Source organism: Oncorhynchus mykiss, chromosome 7, assembly GCF_057628025.1.
Source record: "Oncorhynchus mykiss isolate SJ-2025 chromosome 7, ASM5762802v1, whole genome shotgun sequence".
Lineage (NCBI taxonomy): Eukaryota > Metazoa > Chordata > Actinopteri > Salmoniformes > Salmonidae > Oncorhynchus > Oncorhynchus mykiss.
This window is the reverse complement of record NC_143028.1, coordinates 25,139,374-25,160,372: the sequence shown is the minus strand read 5'-3', so window position 1 is coordinate 25,160,372 and position 20,999 is coordinate 25,139,374. Positions and strand designations below refer to the sequence as shown.

At 39.8% G+C, this 20,999-nt stretch overlaps 1 protein-coding gene across 1 annotated transcript; it reads right to left on the bottom strand.

Annotated features, from left to right (window-relative positions):
* Nucleotides 1–2,516: 2,516 nt before the first annotated feature.
* Nucleotides 2,517–17,505, bottom strand: LOC110528937 (uncharacterized). Its single transcript, XM_090240563.1, has 2 exons — nucleotides 16,772–17,505; nucleotides 2,517–5,214 (listed from the first exon to the last, which is right to left on the bottom strand). Exons 1-2 carry the CDS (start codon nucleotides 17,235–17,237, stop codon nucleotides 4,397–4,399), a joined length of 1,284 nt encoding a protein of 427 aa, XP_090096689.1. The 5' UTR covers nucleotides 17,238–17,505; the 3' UTR covers nucleotides 2,517–4,396.
* Nucleotides 17,506–20,999: the final 3,494 nt, after the last annotated feature.

The following is a 20,999-nucleotide window of genomic DNA, read 5'->3' as shown; positions in this document are numbered from 1 at the left end:
AGCAAAGTTTGCACCAAAGCGTTTTAGAGGATATTACTATTGCACTATGAACCCATTTAATAACTAGACCTTCATACAAACTTGCTCTTGAAGGAGCCCCACATACAGCCCCACATACAGTGCCTTGCGAAAGTATTCGGCCCCCTTGAACTTTGCGACCTTTTGCCACATTTCAGGCTTCAAACATAAAGATATAAAACTGTATTTTTTTGTGAAGAATCAACAACAAGTGGGACACAATCATGAAGTGGAACGACATTTATTGGATATTTCAAACTTTTTTAACAAATCAAAAACTGAAAAATTGGGCGTGCAAAATTATTCAGCCCCTTTACTTTCAGTGCAGCAAACTCTCTCCAGAAGTTCAGTGAGGATCTCTGAATGATCCAATGTTGACCTAAATGACTAATGATTATAAATACAATCAACCTGTGTGTAATCAAGTCTCCGTATAAATGCACCTGCACTGTGATAGTCTCAGAGGTCCGTCAAAAGCGCAGAGAGCATCATGAAGAACAAGGAACACACCAGGCAGGTCCGAGATACTGTTGTGAAGAAGTTTAAAGCCGGATTTGGATACAAAAAGATTTCCCAAGCTTTAAACATCCCAAGGAGCACTGTGCAAGCGATAATATTGAAATGGAAGGAGTATCAGACCACTGCAAATCTACCAAGACCTGGCCGTCCCTCTAAACTTTCAGCTCATACAAGGAGAAGACTGATCAGAGATGCAGCCAAGAGGCCCATGATCACTCTGGATGAACTGCAGAGATCTACAGCTGAGGTGGGAGACACTGTCCATAGGACAACAATCAGTCGTATATTGCACAAATCTGGCCTTTATGGAAGAGTGGCAAGAAGAAAGCCATTTCTTAAAGATATCCATAAAAAGTGTTGTTTAAAGTTTGCCACAAGCCACCTGGGAGACACACCAAACATGTGGAAGAAGGTGCTCTGGTCAGATGAAACCAAAATTGAACTTTTGGGCAACAATGCAAAACGTTATGTTTGGCGTAAAAGCAACACAGCTCATCACCCTGAACACACCATCCCCACTGTCAAACATGGTGGTGGCAGCATCATGGTTTGGGCCTGCTTTTCTTCAGCAGGGACAGGGAAGATGGTTAAAATTGATGGGAAGATGGATGGAGCCAAATACAGGACCATTCTGGAAGAAAACCTGATGGAGTCTGCAAAAGACCTGAGACTGGGACGGAGATTTGTCTTCCAACAAGACAATGATCCAAAACATAAAGCAAAATCTACAATGGAATGGTTCAAAAATAAACATATCCAGGTGTTAGAATGGCCAAGTCAAAGTCCAAACTGAAAACTGCTGTTCACAAATGCTCTCCATCCAACCTCACTGAGCTCGAGCTGTTTTGCAAGGAGGAATGGGAAAAAATGTCAGTCTCTCGATGTGCAAATCTGATAGAGACATACCCCAAGCGACTTACAGCTGTATTCGCAGCAAACTTAACTTAAGGGGGCTGAATAATTTTGCACACCCAATTTTTCAGTTTTTGATTTGTTAAAAAAGTTTGAAATATTCAATAAATGTCGTTCCACTTCATGATTGTGTCCCACTTGTTGTTGATTCTTCACAAAAGAATCACTTGTCCATGTATTATTATATTCTTATTCCTTTACTTAGATTTGTGTGTATTAGGTATTTGTTGTGAAATTGTTAGATATTACTGTACTGTTGGAGCTAGAAACACAAGCATTTAGTTAGATATTACTGCACTGTTGGAGTTAGGAACACAAGCATTTAGTTAAATATTACTGTACTGTTGGAGCTAGGAACACACGCATTTAGTTAGATATTACTGCACTGTTGGAGCTAGGAACACAAGCATTTAGTTAGATATTACTGTATTGTTGGAGCTAGGAACACACACATTTAGTTAGATATTACTGTACTGTTGGAGTTAGGAACACAAGCATTTAGTTAGATATTACTGTATTGTTGGAGCTAGGAACACAAGCATTTAGTTAGATATTACTGCACTGTGGGAACTAGAAAGCATTTAGCTACACCTGCAACATTTGATGTCTGAATGTCATTTGTGTAGAATGTATTTTTCCCCACTCATTCACCCATCTCTTTACATTGCTGATGCATATTTGGTGGCATGACTGCATCCAGACTATGTCAAAGGCTCATCCTGGTAGATCTGAACCTAATGCAGCTTGGAGTGATCGGATGACAGAAGTCACATTTAGGTGGCAGGTGTAACTGAGGCCATAGATGCGCCATATCCATTACTTTGAGTGTTTAATATAACATGACTAAATGTTTCTTTCTGTGTTACAGGGGCAGTCAAGAAATGGAACGACAAGGCCACAGAGCTGTGGGAGACCACCTCAAGCCCCTGGTAGTGCCGGGGGGGGGGGGGGGGGGGGGGGGGGTTACAACTCCACCACGCCTTCAGCAGGCTGGAAAAGTGGGATTGATACTGATTTACATACTAAGAGGGACCAAGAATCTGTTGATTGGTCAGTCATTGGGTTCATTTGTTGAAATCAAATCAAGCTTTATTTATACAGCACATTTCAGACATGGATGCAACACAATGGCTTCACAGGAAAATAAAATGAAAATAAACAGAAATATTTATAACACAACGAACAGAATAACAACAACTGAAAGACTAATGAGCACCCTAAGGAAATGCCATTGATTAAAATATTAATTGAATGCAATATCCAACCCAAAATATAAGCTTGTTTTTTTAGGAGGTCCCTCAAACAGAAGAGGGAACTAACAACAACAAACAAAACACGTGGGGTTTTAGGAGGGGCTCTGAAAGACACTATGGGGGTGTCCATTGAAAGTTGACTAGTGACAACAACTGGGACCTAAAAGACACCCACCATGAGAGCCACTAAATGTGCCCAAGAAGAGGTAAACAAAAGTACATTTGGCTTCTCTCTCTTTTCAGGGTTCACTCGACAGGCATGTTGTTGGATCTCGGCCCAGTCCCCAATGTCACCCCTTTGTTAATATGTATTGGCAATAATTAACTTAATGGTGAGGCATGGAATAATAAAACATGTATATTTTGTCAGGCTGGATGTTTGAAATGTGAGTAGGTGATTTGAGTTATGCTTCTTCAGTAGTGGAATAAAGACAATTAGCACTTGAATGTTGTAAAGAAATACTGTAGTGATGTAAGATTGTTAATACAATTGATTATATACAAATTGATTATACTGCGTCCATGTGTATATATATATAATTTGTTTACCTATGCATGTCAGTTAAGAACAAATTATTATTTACAATGACGGCCTACCGGGGAACAGTGGGTTAACTGACTTGTTCAGGGCCAGAACGACATATTTGTACCTTGTCAGCTCAGCTTTCGGTTACTGGCCCAACGCTCTAACCACCAGGCTACCTGAAAGTACGTTGAAATTAAGTCGTTTTCAAGTCATTTAAAAAACGACCCGAAAAATACAGATTTTAAACTTTCACTTTCAACTACAACCAAACTAATATTGGACGCTGGACATAGTCTTCTTTTCAATTGCCAGGTGTCCCAATGTCAAAACACAGTCTAACGTGTCCAAATCAATAACCAACATGCAGAAACAGTTTGTAATAAATTGAAAACCTAAACATAAAATGTACTATATACACAAACATCTGCCACAATAATCATATTCCTTGTATTATTTTTTTAAACAAGCACCTTATAAACTGCACAAGCACCAAAAACGCTGTTGTTTTGACAAGTAGCAATAAATCACTGATATCGATTGGGGGGTAAATCAGGTTGTACGTGCTGTTGAAAGTAACACAACTAAAAAAACACATGGAAATGGGAGATATCTTTTACCTCACTGGTTAGAGGACAACCTGCAGAAGACAGTCAGCTACATTTTGGAGTGATGCATTTAAATGTAGGGGTCGCTAAACAAAGGAACGCAACACTTATTTGTCATAACTCATCAATATCATGTAGAAATCAATTGTGCTGAGAGGAGAGAGAGGAGGTTGCACGTCCTGTTAAAACTAACAGCTCAAAAACCACACGGAATCTCGAAATAATGTGTACATCACTGGTTAGAGGATCATTTGTAGAAAACAGCTAGACATTTTGAAGTGTTGGATTTCTAATTCCAGTGGGTCACCAACGTGGTAAGTGTAACACAACTCTTTTTTTTTGTTAGTCACTTTTTGTTAAAGATTTTCCCCCTGGGGCTAATATCCATATCATGCTGAAATCAATTGATAAGGGGGCAAACGCTTAGGCTTCTACATTGTGACATTATTAAAATACTCATACTACAATGTTAAAACATTCTACATTGAGACATTAATTAATTGATATCATGAAACAACTCCTTCATGTATTTTCTGATATTTGATCAGAGATCTTTTATCAGATTATCTCTGGTCACAGCTATGAAGTTTCTCTCCTGTGTGTGTTCTCTGGTGTCGAGTCAGAATGTTAGATGTAATAAAACTCTTCCCACATTGATCACAGCTATAGGGTTTCTCTTCTGTGTGTCTTCTTTGGTGCACTGTCAGATGGCCAGATTGACCAAAACTCTTCCCACATTGACCACAGCTATAAGGTTTCTCTCCTGTGTGTGTTCTCTGGTGTACAGTCAGATGACTAGATGTAGTAAAACTCTTCCCACATTGACCACAGTTATAAGGTTTCTCTCCTGTGTGTGTTCTCTGGTGTAGAGTCAGATTGCTAGATTCAGTAAAACTCTTCCCACATTGACCACAGCTATAAGGTTTCTCTCCTGTGTGTCTTCTCTGGTGTCGAGTCAGAATGTTAGATGTAATAAAACTCTTCCCACATTGATCACAGCTATAGGGTTTCTCTCCTGTGTGTATTCTCTGGTGCACTGTCAGATCACTAGATTGAACAAAACGCTTCCCACATTGATCACAGATGTAAGGTTTTTCTCCTGTGTGTGTTCTCTGGTGTACAATAAGATGGCTAGATGTAGTAAAACTCATCCCACATTGAGTACAGCTAAAATATTTCTCTCCCGTGTGGATTCTCTGACGAATGCCTGATGAGGAGGTGAATCTCTTCCCATGGTCGGAGCAGCAGTGAGTTCTCTTTCCTGTGGCTCCCTGCAGGTGTTTCTTGAGGTGTTCTGATCTGGAGAGACTCTTCTCTGCCTCGTCAGCATCATGAGGTTGTTGAGGCTCCGCAGAGGATCCACAATAGTCACCTCTCTCTCCTGTGTGAATGACAAAGTCAGACCGATGGTTCAAGGCCTACAACAGCAGAAATTCACTGTAAAAGGTGATGCCAACAGAGTAGCCATGATGTTGTACAACAATTGACGTCTGTAATCAATGTTCAAATTATTTGACATTTGTCTTAAAATGAGCAAGAATAGTCATATTTTGTCTTGTTTTCACATTAGTAGTAAAATTGATGATTGTGGGTTAGAAATAAGTTAAAGTTGCTGAAACTCTAAGCAGTGTGCCAGACGACGTTTGGTCTCCAATATAGGCCCCTTTCTGTGTTTAATAAAATTGAGGCACGAGGGCGATGCACACATAATTTGAATGCAGAAACTCCTCCCTGCTAATGAGGAAACCGATAGCCACAAGCACAGTCAGTGTAGTCAGCTCAGCTATCCCCATTGAGACCGTGTCTGTGCCTCGACCTAGGGTGGGCAAAACTAAACATGGCGGTGTTCCCTATAGCAATCTCACTGGAATAAAGACCTCCATTCCTGTCATTATTGAAAGAGATTGTGATATCGCTCATCTCAAAATAGGGCTACTTAATGTTAGATCCCTCACTTCCAAGGCAGTTATAGTCAATGAACTAATCACTGATCATAATCTTGATGTGATTGGCCTGACTGAAATATGGCTTAATCCTGATGAATTTACTGTGTTAAATGAGGCCTCACCTCCTGGTTACATTAGAGACCATATCCCCCGCGCATCCCGCAAAGGCGGAGGTGTTGCTAACATTTACGACAGCAAATTTCATTTTACAAAAAAACAAAAAAGTTTTTTTTGTGTTATGATCATCTAGTCATTAAATCTATGCAGCCTACTCAATCACTTTTTATAGCTACTGTTTACAGGCCTCCTGGGCCATATACAGCGTTCGTCACTGAGTTTCCTGAATTCCTATCGGACCTTGTAGTCATGGCAGATAATATTCACATTTTTGGTGACTTTAATATTCACATGGAAAAGTCCACAGACGCACTCCAAAAGGCTTTCGGCGCCATCATCGACTCAGTGGGTTTTGTCCAACATGTCTCCAGACCTACTCACTGCCCCAGTCATACTCTGGACCTAGTTTTGTCCCATGGAATAAATGTTGTGGATCTAAATGTTTTTTCCTCATAATCCTGGACTATCGGACCACCATTTTATTACGTTTGCAATCGCAACAAATAATCTGCTCAGACCCCAACCAAGGATCATCAAAAGTCATGCTATAAATTCTCAGACAACCCAAAGATTCCTGGATGCCCTTCCAGACTCCCTCCACGTACCAAAGGATGTCAGAGGACAAAAATCAGTTAACCACCTAACTGAGGAACTCAATTTAACTTTGCACAATACCCTAGATGCACTTGCACCCTTAAAAACTAAAAGAAATTGTCATAAGAAACTAGTTCCCTGGTATACAGAAAATACCCGAGCTCTGAAGCAAGCTTCCAGACAATTGGAACGGAAATAGTGCCACACCAAACTGGAAGTCTTCCGACTAGCTTGGAAAGACAGTACCGTGTAGTATCGAAGAGCCCTCACTGCTGCTCGATCATCATATTTTTCCAACTTAATTGAGGAAAATAAGAACAATCCGAAATTTCTTTTTTGATACTGTCGCAAAGCTAACTAAAAAGCAGCATTCCCCAAGAGAGGATGGCTTTCACTTCAGCAGTAATAAATTCATGAACTTCTTTGAGGAAAAGATCATGATCATTAGAAAGCAAATTACGGACCCCTCTTTAAATCTGCATATTCCTCCAAAGCTCAGTTTTCCTAAGTCTGCACAACTCTTCCAGGACCTAGGATCAAGGGAGACACTCAAGTCTTGACACAATGATGAAAATAATCATGGCCTCTAAACCTTCAAGCTGCATACAGGACCCTATTCCAACTAAACTACTGAAAGAGCTGCTTCCTGTGCTTGGCCCTCCAATGTTGAACATAATAAATGGTTCTCTATCCAACGGATGTGTACCAAACACTACAAGTGGCAGTAATAAAGCCTCTCTTGAAAAAGCCAAACCTTGACCCAGAAAATATTTTAAAAACTATCGGTCGAATCTCCCATTCCTCTCAAAATGTTTAGAAAAAGCTGTTGCGCAGCAACTCACTGCCTTCCTGGAGACAAACAATGTATTCGAAATGCTTCAGTCTGGCTTTAGACCCTATCATAGCACTGAGACTGCACTTGTGAAGGTGGTAAATGACCTTTTAATGGCATCAGACTGAGGCTCTGCATCTGTCCTCGTGCTCCTAGACCTTAGTGTTGCTTTTGATACCATCGAACACCACATTCTTTTGGAGAGATTGGAAACCCAAATTGGTCTACACGGACAAGTTCTGGCCTGGTTTAGATCTTATCTGTCGGAAAGATATCAGTTTGTCTCTGTGGATGGTTTGTCCTCTGACAAATCAACTGTACATTTCGGTGTTCCTCAAGGTTCCGTTTTAGGACCACTATTGTTTTCACTATATAATCTACCTCTTAGTGATGTCATTCGGAATCATAATGTTAACGTTCACTGCTATGCGGATGACACACAGCTGTACATTTCGATGAAACATGGTTTCAAGCCCCAAAATGTCCCTCGCTGGAAGCCTGTGTTTCAGACATAAGGAAGTAGATGGCTGCAAATGTTCACCTTTTAAACTCGGACAAAACAGAGATGCTTGTTCTAGGTCCCAAGAAACAAAGAGATCTTCTGTTGAATCTGACAATTAATCTTGATGGTTGAACAGTAGTCTCAAATAAAACTGTGAAGGACCTTGGCGTTACTCTGAACTAGAGGTCGACTAATTAGGATTTTCCAACGCCGATACCGATTATTGGAGGACCAAAAAAGCAGATTAAAATCGGCTGATTTTTATTTATTTATTTATTTGTAATAATGACAACAATACTGAATTAACACTTATTTTAACTTAATATAAAACATCAATAAAATCAATTTAGCCTTAAATAAATAATGAAACATGTTCAATTTGGTTAAAAATAATGCAAAAACAAAGTGTTGGAGAAGAAAGTAATATGTGCCATGTAAAATATGTGCCATGTAAAAAAGGTAACGTTTAAGTTCCTTGCTCAAAACATGAGAACATATGAAAGTTGGTGGTTCCTTTTAACATGAGACTTCAATATTCCAAGGTAAGAGGTTTTAGGTTGTAGTTAATATAGTATTTATAGGACTATTTCTCTATACCATTTGTATTTCATATACCTTTGACTATTGGATGTTCTTATAGGCACTATAGCATTGCCAGTGTAACAGTATAGCTTCCGTCCCTCTCCTCGCCCCTGGGCTCGAACCAGGAACACATCGACAACAGCCACACTCGAAGCATCGTTACCTATCGCTCCACAAAAGCCGCGGCCCTTGCAGCGCAAGGGGAATAACTACTCTAAATCAGACTGCTCTATCAAATCAGACTTAATTATAACATAATAACACACAGAAATACGAGCCTTTGGTCATTAATATGATTGAATCCGGAAACTATCATTTCGAAAACAAAACGTTTATTATTTCAGTGAAATACGGAACCGTTCGGTATTTTATCTAACGGGTGGCATCCCTAAGTCTAAATATTATTTTTACATTGCACAACCTTCAATGTACGTCATAATTACGTAGAATTCTGGCAAATTAGTTCACAATGAGCCAGGCAGCCCAAACTGTTGCATATACTCTGAGTGCAATGAACGCAAGAGAAATGACAATTTCACCTGGTTAATATTGCCTGCTAAACCTGATTAGGAGTTATAACTAGTGATTATGATTGATTGATTGTTTTTTTATAAGATAAGTTTAATGCTATTGAGCAATTTACCTTGGCTTCTACTGCATTCACGTAACAGGCAGGCTACTGGTGGAGTGCAATGGTTAGAGCTTTAGACTAATTAACTGTATGGTTGCAAGATTGGAACCCCTGAGCTGACAAGGGGAAAATCTGTCGTTCTGACCCTGAACAAGGCAGTTAACCCACAGTTCCTAGGCTGTCATTGTAAATAAGAATGTGTTCTTAACTGACTTGCCTAGTTAAATAAAGGTAAAAAAATAAAAATTATATACAGTGCCTTGCGAAAGTATTCGGCCCCCTTGAACTTTGCGACCTTTTGCCACATTTCAGGCTTCAAACATAAAGATATAAAACTGTATTTTTTTTGTGAAGAATCAACAACAAGTGGGACACAATCATGAAGTGGAACGACATTTATTGGATATTTCAAACTTTTTTAACAAATCAAAAACTAAAAAAATGGGCGTGCAAAATTATTCAGCCCCTTTACTTTCAGTGCAGCAAACTCTCTCCAGAAGTTCAGTGAGGATCTCTGAATGATCCAATGTTGACCTAAATGACTAATGATGATAAATACTTGTGTAATCAAGTCTCCGTATAAATGCACCTGCACTGTGATAGTCTCAGAGGTCCGTTAAAAGCGCAGAGAGCATCATGAAGAACAAGGAACACACCAGGCAGGTCCGAGATACTGTGAAGAAGTTTAAAGCCGGATTTGGATACAAAAAGATTTCCCAAGCTTTAAACATCCCAAGGAGCACTGTGCAAGCGATAATATTGAAATGGAAGGAGTATCAGACCACTGCAAATCTACCAAGACCTGGCCGTCCCTCTAAACTTTCAGCTCATACAAGGAGAAGACTGATCAGAGATGCAGCCAAGAGGCCCATGATCACTCTGGATGAACTGCAGAGATCTACAGCTGAAGTGGGAGACTCTGTCCATAGGACAACAATCAGTCGTATATTGCACAAATCTGGCCTTTATGGAAGAGTGGCAAGAAGAAAGCCATTTCTTAAAGATATCCATAAAAAGTGTTGTTTAAAGTTTGCCACAAGCCACCTGGGAGACACACCAAACATGTGGAAGAAGGTGCTCTGGTCAGATGAAACCAAAATTGAACTTTTTGGCAACAATGCAAAACGTTATGTTGGCGTAAAAGCAACACAGCTCATCACGCTGAACACACCATCCCCACTGTCAAACATGGTGGTGGCAGCATCATGGTTTGGGCCTGCTTTTCTTCAGCAGGGACAGGGAAAATGGTTAAAATTGATGGGAAGATGGATGGAGCCAAATACAGGACCATTCTGGAAGAAAACCTGATGGAGTCTGCAAAAGACCTGAGACTGGGACGGAGATTTGTCTTCCAACAAGACAATGATCCAAACATAAAGCAAAATCTACAATGGAATGGTTCAAAAATAAACATATCCAGGTGTTAGAATGGCCAAGTCAAAGTCCAGACCTGAATCCAATCGAGAATCTGTGGAAAGAACTGAAAACTGCTGTTCACAAATGCTCTCCATCCAACCTCACTGAGCTCGAGCTGTTTTGCAAAGAGGAATGGGAAAAAAATTCAGTCTCTCGATGTGCAAAACTGATAGAGACATACCCCAAGCGACTTACAGCTGTAATCGCAGCAAAAGGTGGCGCTACAAAGTATTAACTTAAGGGGGCTGAATAATTTTGCACGCCCAATTTTTCAGTTTTTGATTTGTTAAAAAAGTTTTAAATATCCAATAAATGTCGTTCCACTTCATGATTGTGTCCCACTTGTTGTTGATTCTTCACAAAAAAATACAGTTTTATATCTTTATGTTTGAAGCCTGAAATGTGGCAAAAGGTCGCAAAGTTCAAGGGGGCCGAATACTTTCGCAAGGCACTGTATATATATATTTTTTCAATAATTGGAAATCTGCGCCCAAACCCTGACCTGATCTGATCTTTTGACGAACATATCAAGACTGTTTCAAGGACAGCTTTTTTCCACCTACATAACATTGCAAAGATCTGGCATTTTCTGTACAAAAATGTTCTCTCTCTCTCTCTCTAGGCTGAGTTTCTGTATAAGCACTTTGAGATATCAGCTGATGTAAGAAGGGCTATATAAATACAAAAATGGTGAGCAAAGATTTTAGTTTTTCACAATGTATTCTGAATGTGAACGGGGGAAAACTCAGGGGAGTAACCTCCATGTCCAGGTTGCTGATGAGTGCATTTCACACTAGGCTGTTGAGTCTGCTGATAAGAATATGGTGATTGACAGAGTCGAAAGCCTTGGCCAGGTCGATGAAGACGGCTGCACAGAACTGTCTTTTATAGATGGCGGTTATAATATTATTTAGTACCTTGAGCGTGGCTGATGTGCACCCGTGACCAGCTTGGAAACCGGAATGCACAGTGGAGACAGTAGGGTGGGATTCGAAATGGTCAGTGATCTGTTTGTTAACTTGGCTTTCGAAGACTTTAGAAAGGCAGGGCAGGATGGATATAGGTCTGTAACAGTTTGTGTCTAGAGTGTCACCCCCTTTGAAGAGGGGGATGACCGCGGAAGCTTTCCAATCTTTAGGAATCTCGGATGATACGAAAGAGAAGTTGAACAGACTAGTAATAGGGGTTGCAACAACGGTGGCGAATAATTTTAGAAAGCGAGGTTCCAGATTGTCTAGCCCAGCTGATTTGTATGGGTCCAGGTTTTGCAGCTCTTTCAGAAAATCAGCTATATGGATATAGGTGAAGTAGAAGCTGGGGAGGCTTGGGGAAGTTGCTGCGGGGGAGGGGAGCTGTTGGCCGGGGCAGCCAGGAGGAAAGCATGGCCAGCCGTAGAGAAATGCTTATTGAAATTCTCAATTATCGTGGATTTATCAGTGGTGACAGTGTTTCCTAGCCTCAGTGCAGTGGGCAGCTGGGAGGAAGTGCTCTTATTCTCCATGGACTTTACAGTGCCCCAGAACCTTTTTGAGTTTGTGCTACAGGATGCAAATGTCTGCTTGAAAAAGCTAGCCTAAGCTTTCCTAACTACCTGTGTATATTGGCTATTTGATGCTAATGCAGAACACCACAGGATGTTTTTGTGCTGGTCAAGGGCAGTCAGGTCTCGAGAGAACCAAGGGCTATATCTGTTCCTGGTTCTAAATTTGAGTTGTGGAGTTTCTCAAATACATTTTTCTTCACCTCAAACAGCAAGTAAAAGTCTAATCAAAATCAATTGATTATGACGACAGTTCCTCAAAGCATTTTTGTTTTGACAACCACTCGGCATGAAAGGGAAATATGTAATGCTCTGATCCAGTGGAAATGTCATAAAATACCTGAATACGTCTTATCCTTTGCACAAATAGCCGACAGCTGTATCTGTCCCGAACTCACTGGCGCGTGAAACTCTGACGGTCCAGAATATTTTATACAATGTTACAAGCTTGATATGAGGATTTTCGGCTAGACCAAGTTGATAGTTGATACAATGTTTAAAGTTCGTCAGGATATTTCTACCTGCAGGCCACAATGATAACATCTTCTGGCTTTATGTAGGTTATTTAAACTTAGCAAGGGAAATAAAAAATTGTATTCATCATTTTCATTTAAATAGAATGTAGATTAACCACAGATAATTATGTTGAGATACAAAAACTATTATAATTATTATTACTATTATAAATTCAATTAAACTGTTCCAGTAAAATGTGTATATGAAAATCATAACTGGCACCAGATCAGTAGAAATGGTCAGATAAATTGGCACCAAATGGAAAAGGTTGCTGACTGCTGGTGTAACCTATTACTAGAAACTATAGGAGCATAACGACTGCTGGTGTAGCCTATTACCAGAAACTATAGGAGCATAATGACTGCTGGTGTAGCCTATTACCAGGAACTATAGGAGCATAACGACTGCTGGTGTAGTCTATTAACAGAAACTATAGGAGCATAATGACTGCTGGTGTAGTCTATTAACAGAAACTACAGGAGCATAACGACTGCTGGTGTAGTCTATTACCAGAAACTACAGGAGCATAACGACTGCTGGTGTAGCCTATTACCAGAAAGTTTAGGAGCATAACATCAGAATTTACAAAGGAATTTAAGAAGGCAAGCAGCAGTGAGAGGAGTAGGCTAAGGAATAAATATTTTTCTGATGGTTAGGCTATCTTGTTTCAGAGGGGTGTCATCAATAGCACATAATGACTAAATGAAAAGAGGTAATACATTATTTACTCATACCATTTGCTATGAGAATCGAAATTGCTTTCAGGTGCATCTTGTTTCCATTAATCTTCCTTGAGATGTATTGACAACTTGTTCAGAGTCCACCTGTGGTAAATTCAATTGATTGGATATGATTTGGAAGGCACACACCTGTCTATATATGGTCCCACAAATGACAGTGCATGTCAGAGCGAAAACCAAGCCATGAGGTCGAAGGAACTGTCCCTAGAGGTCCTAGACAGGATTGTGTCGAGGCACAGATCTGGAGAAGAATACAAAAAAAAATTCTGCAGCATTGAAGGTCCCCAAGAACACAGTGGCCTCCATCATTCTTAAATGGAATACTCTGCCTAGAGCTGGTCACCTCCCCCAATCGCTCAGTTTGGACAGAAGGGCCTTGGTCAGGGAGGTGACCAAAAACCTGATGGCCACTTAGACAGAGCTCCAGAGTTCCTCTGTGGAGATGGGATAACCTTCCAGAAGGACAACCATCTCTTCAGCACTCCACCAATCAGACCTTTATGGTAGAGTGGCCAGATGGAAACCACTCCTCAGTAAAAGGCACATGACAGCCTGCTCGGAGTTTGCCAAAAGGCACCTCAAGGACTCTTAGACCCTGAGAAACAAGATTCGCTGGCTTGATGAAACCAAGATTGAACTCTTTGGCCTGAATGCCAAGAGTTATGTCTGGAGGAAACCTGAAAGACCTGCTCCAGAGTGCTCAGGACCTCAGACTGGAGCAAAGGTTCACCGTCCAACAGGACAACGACCTTAAGCACACAACCAAGACAACACAGGAGTGGCTTCGGGACAAGTCTCCGAATGTCCTTGAGTGACCCAGCCAGAGCCCGGACTTGAGCCCGATCTAACATCTCTGGAGAGAACAGAAAATAGCTGTGCAGTGATGTTCCCCATCCAACTTGACAGAGCTAGAGAGGATCTGCAAAGAAGGATGGGAGAAACTCCAAATGCGGGTGTGCCAAATAAATGAGCTAAATGAAAGGGGGGAAAAATAATTTTAATCAATTTTAGAAAAAGGCTTTAACATAACAAAATGTGGAAAAAGTCAAGGGGTCTGAATACTTTCTGAATGCACTGTATACAGCAACACCTCCCCATAAGCATTCCTGTTTATTCTGTAGAATTTATATTCCTGTATTGCTACTGCTGTATCAAAGGAATTATCTCAGTGAGTTTCAGAGATGAACAGTACAGTGCATTCCATATTCAATAGGCAGGCAAGTAAACAAAAACGTTTTCAGATAAAACCTATTCCAGAAAATGTCAAAGTGTATAAAACGCCCGTCTAAGAGACTGTGGACCAATGACATTGTCATGCTGTGACACGCAGATCCTAAGCTAATTTTCACTAAATCTCTTTTTAAAGTCAGGGTATGAGTCGAGAAACATGCCTATTTTCCTTGAAAGCACAATGTTATGATTGCAAAGCTACACGATATTACAGAGAACAAGATAATTATCTCACATCTTTGAAAATATTTGTAATGTTGTGCTTCTTGTTCACGGAGGGTAATTCATGCCAATGTTATTTTCTTTAAGCTACTAATACGAATCGAAAGGAGTTTCCAATATCCTAATTTCTTAAAGTATTTCTGGTGATAGCAAGTGATAGTGATACACAAGCTAGGTCTATTTGAAACATTGCCATTCAATGGCAGCATTTAGCAGCCACCAGATTCAGAAGCTTTAAAACCACATAAAAAATATTATATTTTTGCCCAAAGTTAAGATATAAATTATTCAAACTTACATAATACAGGCTGGTTATTATTTTAGGCTATTTTAGTTTTGGAGTCAAAGATAGAGTCAAAGATAGTTTTGGAATAGTTTTCATTTTTCAAACATGTTTTATTTCAGTTTACAAAATAGTTTTCCCCTAATTACTTTTTCTATAATAAGCATGGAGGTTTCCCCTATCAATCTGTCATAGGTACTGGAGACAAAGTGCCTCGTAACCTAGCTGGGAATGGGACAGACATAAGCCTTCTGTGGTAACAGACAGGGGCGATTTGTAATCAAATCTAATTCCCAGGAATGGGGTTCATAGGAACCACAGAGGCTGTGTGTGGGATAATAACATGGCCGCGTCCAGAGAGGTGTCAGCAACATTTAAAAAAAAATATATATAGTGTTTAATGACAAACCATTTTTACAAATCTGTCAAAACACCAACTTAGACTTTACCATGAAATGCTTTACTTACAAGCCCTTAACCAGCAGTGCAGTTCAGGAAGAAGAAAATGTTTACCAAGTAGACGAAAATGAAAAGTAATAATAAAAAGTAACACAATGAGAATAACAATAACGAGGCTATGTACAGGGGGCACCGGTAACGAGTCAGTGTGCATGAAGGTGGGGACGTAGTGACTATGCATAGGTAACAAACAACCAGCGAGTAGCAGCAGTGCACATAAGGGTAGTCGTGGGGGGGCTTTGGTCCTTTTGAGGATCTGGGTACCCATGCCAAATCTGTTCAGTCTCCTGAGGGGGAAAAGGTTATGGTGTGCCCTCTTCATGACTGTCTTGGTATATACCCACGTAGGTGATTGAAAAATGAACTGGGGTCCACACTCCAGTCCAGTTGATGTTGGTAATGCACCTTAAAGTTGGTTGCCAACCGCCATATAAAGTCCAAAGAAGAAAAAGAAGCCTGAAGGAAGGAGAATTTACGAGAAACGAATTTGGTTTAGCGTTTGGGGCGTCGCGACTGGTTACCTATTTTGATGTGATATGAAAGTATTGTGTGAAATGATTTTGATGTGATATGAAACTATTGTGTAAAATTATTTTCATGTGATATGTAAGTATTGTGTGAAATTATTTTGATATGATAAGAAAGTACAGTGATTTATGTTTTTAGAAACGTATCGGAATTGAGAATCGATTCACATTTTGATGGAATATTTGACTATTTTAGCTGCCAGAGCCAGTCTCCCTCTGAAAATAACATACAGTCCTTGGACCTTGAGGAGTAACGGGGGCAGCAATCAGCAGTAGAAACAATAACAAAGCATACTCCCTGCCCGTTTCGGTAAAAAGCTGAGGGATGGTGCTGGAGAAATGCAACGATCCATGATATCAACATTATTGTTTTAACCATGTTTTGAGGATATACAGTGTTTGTTTATATTTACTGACAAACATTGGAGTAAAAAAAAGCTTATATTTTGGGGTTTTGATGGGGTACGACAGTTGAACTATGCTCATGAGGCATTTATAAGTGAATTCTTCAAGAAACAATGAGTACATATCATTAATGTATAAGTCCCAAAATGGATGTAACAACTGCTGATTGCCCCTTTAAGAGTACATATTGGGCTAAGCTAACATGAGATATTGAGGACTACAGTCTTTCAGGCATTGTCATTGGATGCATTTGATCAATTGCTAACGTTTTGTTGATGGTCCACTCTTGATGTTCTACACGTTACAGTGTAGCTTCAGCAATTCCTACAGAACAACATTAAAGTGTAGAACCCCATTACTGCATATTGGTTCAACGACTGCAGAGACGGTACTTACTGGTGTTAAACAGATCTCCAACCTCCTCTTCTTCCTCCAATGTGACAGTAATCTCCCCCTCCTCCTCTTTCACTCCATAAACTACATCCTCTTTCTCTTCCTTCACTGTAACATCCTCCTCCTCTTTCACTCTGAAAGCATCTTCCTCTTCTTTCACTGAAACGTCTTTCTCTTCTTCTTTCACGGTAACAGCCTCACCCTCTACTTGTTTTTGTATTGTAACATCCTTCTCTTCCTCCTCCTCTTCTTTTACTGTAACATCCTCCTCCTCTTTCACTCTGAACGTATCTTCCTCTTCTTTCAATGAAACGTCTTTCTCTTCTTCTTTCAAGGTAACAGCCTCACCCTCTTCTTGTTTTTGTACTGTAACAGCCTCCTCTTCCTCCTCCTCTTTCACACGAGTTTCTTCCTCCGTCCAGCAGACCGCCTCTTCTTTATCAGGAGGAGAGTAGCTTAGTGAACTCATGGTCGGGGATGTTAGCTAGCTAGCATTAGCGACTAGCCTAGTTCTAAGCTAACTTAGCAAACCAGCTAGCTGACAAACAACGTAAATATATAATTAAATGGGCCAACAAGTATATACGACAGAAGTGTGTTTAATACACAGCGACTAATATACACCAAAACAGTGTAAAGAGAGTGAATGTTGAAGCTGTGTATGCTAGAAAGCTATCGAGATGTCTGACTAGCTGTTGTTGCTGTAGGAGCGTCCCGTCCACTAGATTATACGTCACACTGGCAGCATCGCCTGATCCTAAAATACGCACATCGCCATCTGTTGACTGGAGTGGGCAACGCAGTCGAGGAACCAAAAGTTTATTTTTCATTTAGTTCATAAAAGTTTAATATTATATTAAGTCGTTCAAAGAGAAGCATGTGTGTATTTATTCGTGTTTAATGAGTGAGAATTTAAAACAAACTTTACACCCACTACACATTTGCATTGAACCATACTTCTGACATGGATCTGATTTTGACCCCAGAGGCATATCTTTTATCATAGCCAAAATGTGGTTTATTCAAATCTTCAATTTTTTCATGACTTTGTCAATCAACTTGTTCTTAATAAATCTAAATCATGGTGTAGTGTTTCTGTATCAATATGGACTTTTAACATATTCAAATCCTTTACATCTTTGATAAATAGGACATTTATTTCAAATCAAAGTCTAATTTTATTGGTCACATGGACGTGTTTAGCAGATATTATTGCGGGAGTAGTGAAATGCTTGTGTTTCTAGCTCCGACGGTGCAGTAAAATCTAACAAGTAATATCTAACAATTTCACAACATTTACCCAATACACACAAATCTAAGTATTTGAATCTAGGTTTCTCTGTAGACATGGTCCATCCCACCAGAGGGTGGAGGGGCACCTGTATCAGTGGTTTTGACCAGATAGACACCTGCAGATACACAGTACAGTGCCTCTCATGTACTCTCCTAAGTTTGGACTTTTCTATACCACGTATCACATGAATGTGTTCCTGCCAAGGCAGCAGCTACTCTTCCTGGTGTTTATTTTGGATCCCCATTAGTTCCTGCCAAGTAAGAAGTAAGGTCAGGGAGCGTGCCTGCCTGCCTGAACCGGCCCTTTCGAGCAAAAGGTATAAATGATGGGTTATGAATTAACAGGTATTAATGATGGGTTATGAATTAACAGGTATAAATAATGGGTTATGAATTAACAGGTATAAAAGATGGGTTATGAATTAACAGGTATAAATTATGGTTTATGAACTAACAGGTATAAATGATGGGTTATGAACTAACAGGTATAAATGATGGGTTATGAATTAAGAGGTATAAATAATGGGTTATGAATTAACAGGTATAAATAATGGGTTATGAATTAGCAGGTATAAATGATGGGTTCAGAATTAAAAGGTATTAATGATGGGTTATGAACAGGTCTAAATGATGGGTTATGAATTAACAGCTATAAATTATGGGTTATGAACTAACAGGTATAAATATGGGTTATGAACTAACAGGTATAAATTATGGGTTATGAACTAACAGGTATAAATTATGGGTTATGAATTAACAGGTATAAAAGATGGGTTATGAACTAACAGGTATAAACGATGGGTTATGAATTAACAGGTATAAAAGATGGGTTATGAACTAACAGGTATAAACGATGGGTTATGAATTAACAGGTATAAAAGATGGGTTATGAACTAACAGGTATAACTGATGGTTTATGAATTAGCAGGTATAAAAGATGGGTTATGAACTAACAGGTATTAATGATGGGTTATGAACTAACAGGTATAAACGATGGGTTATGAATTAACAGGTATAAAATATGGGTTATGAACTAACAGGTATAAAAGATGGGTTATGAACTAACAGGTATAACTGATGGTTTATGAACTAACAGGTATTAATGATGGGTTATGAATTAACAGGTATAAATGATGGGTTATGAATTAACAGGTATAAAAGATGGGTTATGAACTAACAGGTATAAATGATGGGTTATAAATGAACAGGTATAAATGATGGGTTATGAACTAACACATCCCCTCCAGGTATTTCAGTAGATTCAGGATTTCTTATAGTGAACATAACATGACAATACATGACATCTAAGTAGCTGAATATGATTATGGACTAACAGTCTAACAGTCTGAAGGACACAACTCATGTTATTCTGGTTAAACAGTGGGAGACTCGTTGATTAAAACCTCTTGGATATAGGGGGCGCTCTTTTAATTTTTCGATAAAAAACGTTCACGTTTTAAACAAGATATTTTGTCACGAAAAGATGCTCGACTATGCATATAATTGACAGCTTTCGAAAGAAAACACTCTGACATTTCCAAAACTGCAAAGATATTGTCTGTGAGTGCCACAGAACTGATGTTACAGGCGAAACCCAGATAAAAATCCAATCAGGAAGTGCCGCATTTTTTGAAACCGCCTCATGCCAATGACTCCTTATATGGCTGTGAAGGAGCTAGGAGTCAGCTTACGTTTTCAATGTTTTCCCCAAGGTGTCTACAGTATTGTGACGTCTTTTTAGGCATTTCTATTGGAGAATGGCTGTAAGAGACCATATAGGGCGAGTGGTCGCATGGTGTCTCCCGGAGAAAACCTTGCGTAAAATACTGAATACTTTCCAATCGTTTCTTATGAGAAACCAACTGCCTCGACGGATATATTATCGAATACATATGTTAAAAACACCTTGAGGATGGATCCTAAACAACGTTTGCCGTGTTTCTGTCGATATTATTGAGCAAATTTTGAAAAAAGTTTGGCGTTATAGTTGAAGAATTTTTCAGTCGATTTCTCAGCCAAGCAGGATGAACAAACGGGACGTTTTTCGCCTACAAAAATATTATTTTTGGAAAAAAGGAACATTTGCTATCTAACTGGGAGTCTCCTGAGTGAAAGCATCTGAAGTTAGTCACTCATGAAAGGTCTGTGGGGGTTCTGTGGTTATAAGTTACTGACCTTGGAATACTTTTCTGGCCATGCTGGCAGGGTCTGAATCAAACCTAATGTTCACCTGACACACTGACAGGATCTGAAACAAACCCAATGACCACCTGGCACACTGACAGGGTCTGAATCAAATGTCCACCTGGCACACTGGCAGGGTCTGAATCAAACCTAATGTTCACCTGACACACTGACAGGGTCTGAAACAAACCCAAAGACCACCTGGCACACTGACAGGGTCTGAATCAAACCCAATGTCCACCTGACACACTGACAGGATCTGAATCAAATCCAATGTCCACCTGGCACACTGACAGGGTCTGAATCAAAGCCAATGTCCACCTGGCACACTGACAGGGTCTGAATCAAAGCCAATGTCCATCTGGCACACTGACAGGGTCTGAATCAAAGCCAATGCCCACCTGGCACACTGACAGGGTCTGAATCAAAGCCAATGTCCACCTGGCACACTGATAGGGTCTGAATCAAAGCCAATGTCCATCTGGCACACTGGCAGGGTCTGAATCAAACACAATGTTAAGGGGAGGGAAGATTGGTCAAGAGGGTGATGATTATTGTTGTTCTACTGCCTGATTGTTATGCAACAATACTGTTTACAAAAGCTTTGATAAAGAACAAGAAGGCCTGCACACGGTTTACAAAAACGTTGATGAAGAACAAGAAGACCTGCACACGGTTTACAAAAACTTTGATGAAGAACAAGAAGGCCTGCACACGGTTTACAAAAACGTTGATGAAGAACAAGAAGGCCTGC